Source organism: Nestor notabilis, unplaced genomic scaffold (assembly GCF_000696875.1).
Source record: "Nestor notabilis isolate BGI_N333 unplaced genomic scaffold, ASM69687v1 scaffold29175, whole genome shotgun sequence".
Lineage (NCBI taxonomy): Eukaryota > Metazoa > Chordata > Aves > Psittaciformes > Psittacidae > Nestor > Nestor notabilis.
This window is the reverse complement of record NW_009929566.1, coordinates 1-9,374: the sequence shown is the minus strand read 5'-3', so window position 1 is coordinate 9,374 and position 9,374 is coordinate 1. Positions and strand designations below refer to the sequence as shown.

The 9,374-nt window shown below is 41.2% G+C and overlaps 1 protein-coding gene across 1 annotated transcript in view; it reads right to left on the bottom strand.

The window, feature by feature from the left end:
* The window catches only part of MTERF3 (mitochondrial transcription termination factor 3), a 14,578-nt gene extending 5,618 nt beyond the window's left edge, over positions 1-8,960 (bottom strand). The window contains exons 1-5 of the mRNA XM_010015025.1: positions 8,633-8,960; positions 6,302-6,454; positions 5,087-5,276; positions 1,715-1,862; positions 380-451 (exon numbers count right to left, since the gene is read on the bottom strand). Of these exons, the coding sequence (XP_010013327.1) occupies positions 380-451; positions 1,715-1,862; positions 5,087-5,276; positions 6,302-6,454; positions 8,633-8,960 (891 nt within the window). The remainder of the gene's footprint in view (positions 1-379; positions 452-1,714; positions 1,863-5,086; positions 5,277-6,301; positions 6,455-8,632) is intronic.
* Positions 8,961-9,374: the final 414 nt, after the last annotated feature.

Below are 9,374 nucleotides of genomic sequence, written 5' to 3'. Positions count from 1 at the left end.
AAAATAGGGGGGGGGGGGGAGGGGCAGAGAAAAAAACCCCACCACCAAAAAAACCAAAAACCAAGGGAGCAGGCCCCGTTTTTCCCACTCATTGTAAAGAAATGGGTAACAATTTGTGTCATCAGATAGCAATTTTGGCAGGAAGGGACTCTAAGCTACCTCAGAGTAGAGAACAGAGTAAGATTCTGCTCCATGTATGCTATAAGCTTGCAAGCTATAGAGGAAAATACGTTATTTAACAAAATCCTCAGTTATTTTATATCCCCACTAAAATGATTTCACTTAATTTTTTCTGGGCAGGACTCTCCTCCAGGAATTTTATCTTCTGACAACTCTTGAAATATGTGGATACGCAGTACACTTCTATTAATAAGCTCACCTGAAGATTTTCTTTTACAGGCTCTAATTTGCCAGTCAGAAGCCTTGGAAGACGGATTACCAAATCCTTTGTCTACAGTCAGAGAAAACACACACAAAAAAGATTATTACTGAAAGCTTGCTTGTGAATCTGTGAACAAAAGATAGAGATCTCATACAAACCTCCCTCCTGCTTCCCCCAGCCAGAAGAGGATTCACTTTCACTTACATTTCATTTTATTTCTACCCCAAAGATGAGTTTCCATTAAGCAGCAGTATGTTAAGATGCAAAAATATGTTTGGAAAACAAAAACTAACATAACTGTTGTAAAAGAGACAAGAAAAGGGAGTAAAAGCCTAATCCAAAACCAGAAAGTATGCTCAACTGCCCAATCTCTCTCAGTGCTCAAGTTGTTCTTCCCACCTTTTTTTAAAAAAAAGTAAACAAAATACTTCCCAATAGAGGCTATAAAAGGATTTTTCAGCTGCAGTGGAATTTGTCTATCTCAGGGTCTGGTTTAACCATAGTATTATGGCAACACAAGAAATTACTTCACAAACCCTAAGCTGTGTGATTATTTGTAATCCACGCCAAGTGCAAGGCAGTGACTAAACCCTTTTCCGGAGAGATCTCTTACCTCAAGCATGGAAAGGCTAGCAACAGGCACTATGACAGCTATGTGACTGTTCAGCTAATAGAAGCCAATAGAAGAACACTAGATTCCACCTGGAACTTGACATTCACTGCAATCCCCAGCAAGTGCAGGAAACAACTAACAGTGCCCACTTATTCCCAGAATTCCAGGTACTACCTCCTCTGAAGATCCCAAAGCATGGTGCTAAACACCTGCTAAGCATGCAAGGTGGTAAGCACTCACAAGTGAACACAGGGGCTACTTTTGGTGAGCTGAGCATGTGATTTGGCATTTAGTTTGATACAATATTTGCAGATCAGACTATTAATGACCAATGCGTTAAGTATGTTACAGCATCTTGAAGAGATAAAGAGAGCCAATTAATTTTCTAGAAGTTAAAAAAGCTGCTTGCTGTTTCAGCAATGGATTTGGTCCTCTGACCCACCTCAGATAATAAAACTGGACACACACATGCTTGTTTGACAATAACCTGCAGCAGATCATCTTCAAGAACTGTACTTCAGGACCTTTGAATGTTAGATGTCCATATTGCTTCTACAGACAGTTAGAATCATGTTATCCTCTTTTAGCCCTCCGTATTACCATAGGTATTGTCACTGATGTTTTTGTGGATAACCTCCAAACACTTGAAGTATTCGTGTTCCAAGGTGTTACAGCTGTCACTAACAAAATACATGAAGACTTCAGTGTACAGTCTTTACCTTTTTCACACTGAGACCAAGTTCATTTTTGAAAAAACCCAGTCTGTTATCCAATCTTTCCACTGAAAACAACAGCAAATATGGAGCTCTTGAGACCATCTGAGCAATTTCTGCCTTACCAAATTTTTTTGATTTTAGGTAAGCCACTCTAGAAAGAGAACAAAAACAAAATAAAATCCAGTGATGAAAATTTTATTGCCTCCATTTATTCAGTACTTGCTTAAATTCCTCAGTGATATCTTATAAATGGACAGATGTTCTAGCATTAACATGCAACCCTGCCAAAAATAATTAGAGGGAAATCTGCAGTTATCGTAAAAGCAAAATACCATCCCTTCCAATTAATTAGAAGGAAAATAAACCTCAGAGCAGAAATGTCAATACTGAAGACAGATTTTAATTCCTTCCAGCTGTGCTTAAGCAGATAACTATGTTAACCTATGTTTAACTACCAGCCTGCCTCCTAGATTGGAAACACATTAATAGATCATCATAGGGTATGGACAAGAAGATATATACAACCTTTTGCTATTTTAATGAATTCCATTTCTACTTCTGAAAGAACAGAGTACTGTACCTCATATACACCCCTCTTTTGCCAATAGCACCAGAGTAGAAATATCATACATCTACACAGCTATCTGTAGAGACATTGTCAAAAAAGACATTTCTAAATCAGCTGAAGTTACTTTTGTTACAATAGGTCCCTACTTTCAGTCACTAGTCCAAGGATTTAGTTACAAAACATCTGGTTGTCAGAAAGGAAAAGGAGCTGACTAAAGGTTTTATGTTTAACAGAGCTTTTCTTCTTTCTTTCCAAGTCAAAACTTCTAAACTTTGCTGAATTCAGTGAAAGTGAAATCCTATTTCAAGTACTACTTGCAGTAGATTATTACCATAGCTCCCAGAAAAAGGAAGGGGGTCAGAAACACAGCACACAAAATAAAGAGACTTATTGACCCACACGCCGTCTTCTACAAAAACCAAAAGCCAACCAAACTACAATTTGAAGAAGTTTCCTTGGTTATAGATGAGCATATTCAGAAGTATTTGCTGCCAGATGAACTTAGAGTATACAAGAACAAATTTTATCTGGCAGTAATTAAAATACTAAATAGGTTGCAGAATATTCTGCAGAAGCAGATATTTGGCAAAAAATGGGCTGCGTGTTAAATCATGTCTTGTGGAGAGAAAGAAAATAAAAATACCTTCCAGTCACGACACCCTCCCTCTCTTTTCGCAAACCCTCAAAAATGAGGTAATCACAAGCCAAAACCCTCTAGATGCAAGATCTAAGAACACACTCTAGAGGACCAGATCCTAACTGAGCAGGCACCCCAACATGGAAGGTAGCAGCACAGGCTCCAGACAGTGCTGATGAACTGGCTGCAGGAGCCTCAGAGACAAAGCAAGGGTAGGAGGGGGAGAAAATGCAGAACACAACAATAAACAATTGGCTCTTCAAAAATTATCCCATTATGTTTTGAATGCTGCAGCTTGGCTACATTATACTTCTTCCATTCAGTTTTTCAAGGGCACAAGTGCCAAGCATCCTAGAAACACAGCTAAGTAAGCAGATTAAAAATAAAACCTTTTGATTGTCCTGACCCTCCCTTCACTTGTTTTTTGTTAACAAGGTATGAAGATTCACACCTGAAGCATTTCTTGCATCCTGGAGAAGCAAGGAACTTAAAAAGAAGGATGGCAAGACTGTAATAACCTGAATAACAGGTTAGAGAAGAACTCTAGAAACTAATATAGTAAAGCAGCACAGCCAATCAGCCTGACCAAAGTTTGAGATAGATTTGTGAGCGTTGGCACCAAGGTTAGCCCTTGTTCTACTGCAGGGGTCAGCAGTTCTATGTAGCATGTTAACAGTTTCAAGTCATCATTAACAATACTATAAAACAAAGCATCTGGTGCAGCTGCAGTACAGACACTGATTTGCAACTGTCAGAATTGTTATGAATTATGGAATGTTTTGACTTTTACAGTGTTTATCTGAAGTCAAATGCCAAATCTATTGAAATTTGTGTTTTGTTTCCTGGCAACGTGGAATCCACAGCAATAAAACATTCCAGAGTGATGTAACCAATACCAGGTCCATCTGCACCAAAGTGTTTATGCAAAGGTGATACTCGGCTTTCAAAAGACAGCTATCTGAGACACATTCAGTCCACAGCCTGCCATACACCCTCCACAGCACACTTACTTTAAAGCTTGTAGAAAAGTATTTATCAGTGCCAAAGATAAACTTACTGAAAAACCAGGCTGCAGAAAATGAAGAAATTGGATTGTCCTGTTCAGTCTCTACTTCACTAACCAGGCAATGCCACAGGACAGTCATCGAAAAGCAGCTGACTTCTGACTTCACAGAAGAGTTAGAATACTTATCATGCCAAAAATACTCTCCAGAAGAGTATTAGCAACTCTGACATTTAGACTCAAAACTATTGCTGGGAAAATGACACAGATTCTTTTGAGATATTTTTCTGAAAGGAGGATGGAAGAACAGAGGAGAAAGAAAAAAAAAAATTGGGTCTGTTAGACTTGAGTCTACTGACGTGCCCGTTCCCAAAAAAGCCATGTTTTCAGATTTCTGTCTTGGACAGCTACTACGTGCAAAATCCAAGCAGAAAAACGTTCTTTTCTGGAATTTTTAAATACCAAGATGTTTTGAGTTCATTACAAAGTGTGTACATATGCACACAAGAGTTGTTCTGTAAAAGAACTGTTGAATTAATGCAAGCCAGTTTGGAGTAATTTTAACAATAAAAGTATGTTTTATGGCCTGAGAAACAGTGTAGGGCCATACAAGTGTGAACAAACACACAAATTAGTTCATTGTAGTCTTGTGCTCAGTTTGAGCTCAACAATGAAAAAAATGTCACCAAAACCACCTGCTGCTATTAGATTTAAACACAGAAGAGATCTGATCTGCTTCTTTTACTGCAGAACTTGGAAGGTATGGGTAGACATATTATCTAGAAGAGCAGTCTCAAAGCATGACTGAAGAGGTTAATACTGTTCCACAACTTTAGGTAAAGCCTCAGGGACTAATGTTTTAGAATCTAAGCTGACACAGGTAAAGCAAGCAGCTCAGGATGGCAAGCTGCTTCCTCTGTGGTAGAGAAACAGGGATGAGCAGTAAAATTAGTTAATGATCCATTTTCAGGTGGATCAGGGTGGTGACTCAACTTACACTGTCACACATGTTAATGTTGATTGATAAGAAGGCACAGGAACATGGAGCTAGGGATCAAGGGAGAAAGGAAGCAGCAGTAACACAAGTTCAGGCAAGGTTAAGCCAACTGGGAAACTAGATCTTCAAGCCAAAGGGCTTAAAACCTTGCTGCTATTTGAAAGGCTTACCTTGTTTCCAAAGCTTCCAGATCTTCAGCAAGGATGTATGGATTTTTGGTCAGGAATGTTCCCAGCTGATTGTCTTCTACACCCACATCCTTAAGAAACAGAAGTATTTTTTTTATATCTTTTTCAAAGTCTAAGGTCAGTAAGAGCTGACCTGCTTTTTGACGTTTCTCCACTTGTGCTAAGTCAACTCCTGCAACAAACAAAATTAGAAATTATTGTAATTGCACACAGACCCTGCTTCCTAGAAATGTTTCACAAAGGCATGCTGGAATTCATAGGACTACTCCTTTTATGCACTGGTTTAGTATACTGAAATTGCTTAACATAGCAAGGTCACAACACCTTGCATACTGTGGAAAGATTCCAGATGAAACAAGCAGTCATTTTAGACACTTTTGCTGAGTTTATTTTTCGAAAGATGACATTTGCAGTGAATTCTGCATATAGGGAATCAAGTACACTAGCTTATGTCATATGTAGAGACCTACTCCTGTTGCGCAGAAGTGTACGTGCAACAAATTCCCAACTCCTTTATACAAGGGAAGGGGACAATTTTGCAGTGAAATGCCTTTGGATACTGGCTCACGTGTAGAGATTTGTTACTACATGGGCCCAGATCTCCCCCTCAAATATCTGTTTCTCCAACCTCCTTCTAGTTCTCCTTGTACTTTTGGGGAACAAGGAGGTGGCCAGCAACCTTGAACTCAGCAATGCCTGCACAGTGCAAGTGCTTTTGATGAGAATGTTCTCTTCCTTCTATCTTGCCTCGCCAGTTTACTGTACCCCACTTGTAAGGTTCTGCACAGAAATTGCTCTTCCTTCCTTCCATGGATAGAAACCTGCAATTTCTTTTGCAGCAAATTAAAACATCCTTAATGAACCCAAAAGAAGGACCAATCAAATTAAACAAAGTACTCTCCACCTCTGTGTCTCCACCTCTCCACAGAGAAACTGTGGAAGATGCTTCCTTTTAACATCCACAGCACTAAGGGACTAAAAATAGCCATCTTATCTTCAAGTAATACAACACTGCTAGGGAATCATGCAGTCCGCTCTCTTTTCTTTCATTTACCCTGGAAACATTCTGCTGCTTTTAGCTGTTGGTTACTGCTCCTATTTGCAAGTTTACAAGGCAACCAGTAAGGTCAGAACACAAATTATAGAATCTTCAAAGCTCCAGATGTAGGCAAACCACACAAACAAAATAACACATACCTAAGTGGACAAGTTTTGCCAGGGTTTCTGAGTGATCAACATAATCTCGGAGTGTGGAAGACTGAAGGGGAAGAAGTGGTTCTGCAATGATCTGCACAGCTTCTTCCTCAGAAATCTCCTCCAAAGCAGATGAAGGTGGGACGTCATCCCAGTCTAAGAAACAAATATAGAAGACTCAAATGCATTTTGTAAAAGACAAAGCTGCTCCTACTGGATGCTATACAGATCTCTTAATCTATTTCAAAATGCAAGAACACTGTGCATGAGATGAACAGCCAACCTATTATTATTTAAAAACATAAGAAAACAGACTGTAATCCCAAAACCTCAGCCAGTTTTTGTCTCTGTTTCATGCCCCTGTCAGTGCCCACCAACTCTTGCTTATGTGGCCAAATCTGAGTGTGGCACCCGGCGAGCCTGCCTTCAGTCTACAGCCTTGATCACTGCAGACGACAAATCACACCACCTTCTTGAAAAAGAATCTCTTTCGTGTCTTCACAAACGCATTCTTGCCCGATCACATCCAGATCAAACACTACTACAAAGATTACTTCTCATAATCTGACAAGCCCACTACTTTTGTGCCTCTTCCAAATCTAATGCCTGAACTCCAGTTGTTCTAACTTTCAAGGTATTTCGCAGCCAACTCCAACCAAGCTATCCTGTCTTATCCATTACAGAATGGCTGCTGACTGCACCGCCTCTAATAGCTAAAGAAATAAAGCTCTATTTCCTATTCCTCAAGCTTTTCCAAGTGAACATCATTATGCTTCTTTCGCCTTCAGTGTTCCAAGTTACAGAACTCTTAAAAAAAAAAATTTAAAAAATTCCTCTAAACTGATGTATTTTTCCATTGACAGTTCACAGCAGCTGGACTGAGATTACTGTTTGCAGGCTAGCTGCTAGCATCCACCTCAATCATCAAACCGATTGCTGACCAACAGCCCTAATTATAAACTCTTCAGGATGGGGATTTTATGTGCCCTGTACTTTTGTACTGTGACTTCCTAGAAACTAGGGTAACAGTCTTCCACGTCAAGAAAACAAAGCCACACCAGAACTACCAAGAAAGATTCCAAAGCAAGTAAGATGATCCTGATGTTCCAGGAAGAGTTGCATAGACTGTCTCAATTGCTGTTGAAGGTCTGCCACTTATCCTTCTCAAAGCCCCAGGAACAAAAGCACAGTAAAACACTTTTAGCAAGGTTTACACTTTAAGTGGTAATAAGCGCTTGGTAGGAATCTATATGGATATAAAACATTTTCTTTGAACTTATTAAGGACTGAACCAATATACACCAAGACCCATTCTGGAATCATAGATCCCCTTTTTTTGCTGTTTTAAGTTCTTTAGACCTCCTATGAGGAAACATACCTCAAGTTACCGACAAGAACAGAAAAGTTAGCAATTATTGTTTATTCCATTATATACACTGCCAACTGGGCAAAATGCTCTGCACACACATACACAACAGCAAGCCTGCTGGCAGATAAAAATCTGGCACGTAGATAAACTGCACCGCAGGTGCAGGCACATATGAGCTGGCTGACCTGTCAGTTCTGGTGCAGCACTGTTTCCAGAACCAGCTGCACAAACACACAGATCTCAGTTGCAGCTCTGAGCCACCCCAAAAATAAGGTCTGTAGGATCCAAATTGGCAGGGCTTAAAGCAGAATCTGAACATACAAGACTGCTTAGTAATCCAGAGCAAGCTTCCTCAGCGTACTAGAATTATTTTCAGAGGGTGGTATTTTTTGTATCTTCACTTAGATATAAAAATAGAGAAAAGTGAGGCAATTTCCTCGGGGCAACACCACCAAGGCGACTTCGCATCTAACTCCTTTCCTCAGGAGACGGCTGGACGAGCATTTCTCACCATGGCAGTGCTTAAGCAGGCTTCACACTCTGCTGCCTCCTGTTGTTCATCCCTGATGATACAAACGGTTGTGTTGTGCGAGCTGCTTCAGTGGTGGCCTACCCCACCCTTGCTCAAAAAACACAACAAAACCAAACCAACCCCTTTATTTTGTACCAGCACATCTATAAGAGAAAGGCAAATGCTCAGCTGCTGCAAGTAGAGTTATGAAATAGCATCGAACAGCAGCTCCAGACTGACATTTTTACCTAAAACATTATCATCCTTATCTTGGCTTCTTTGTATGCTAGAGTGACCACAGGAATTCTGCATTAACTGTGGGGCTAAAACCAAGCGAAAGTCAGGAACTTCAGATAAATTTTTTAGACAAACAGGCCAAAAAAGGAGAACTAGGACTAATGCTGAAAGCAGGATTAGAAAATTCAGGAGAAATGCTATCCCTAAGGCCTCTTACCTTCATAGAGTATTTTTGCGTTCAGATCAGGTAATGTTTTTGGTTTTGCTTGTTCCTGTTCTACTGGTGAAGGCAAGTTACTTTCGGGAGAAGAAAAGGATTCATCCTTGGCACTGTCAGGTGGAGAACAGCTTCCTACAGATACATGTCTGTATGCCTGCAGTCTCCACAGAACGTTATTTTTGGAGGGCAGCAGAGCCAGAGGGGCAAACTCACGACATGCATGAGCAGTAATGCTGCAGCTCCTCAGCCCCAGAGGAAATTCAGCAGCACGGGCCGTTTTGAGCAGGCAACACCAGCGGGAGACCTGCCGAGCCCCCAGAGCCATCTTCCACCTCAGCACAACATCCTGCTGGGAGAGAAACGGCTGAGGAGTAATGCAGGCGCTGCCCCACTTCGCCCGTAGGGCTGGCAGCGTGACCGTTAATTCCCTAAGCATTAAAAACATAAATTACTCGCTACAAAGCGCTAAATACCGCTTTGAGGCTTTAAACGCGGGACAAACAGAGGAGACGTAACTGAGAAGAACCGACGGCGAACGCCATCTCCCAGCTGCTGTGAATGACAGCAGCTCCCTTGGGAACACGGGGAGAACCCTGCCAGGACCTAAATCCCCGCAAGGGAGGGGGCCCTCCATGCAGAGGCACCACATCACCTCGCTACAGGGCGAGGGGAGGGCGACGGAAAGGCGGATGGAAGCCGGGCCGCGCTCGCCGCCCCTTGCAGGCCTCCGCAGGCCGGC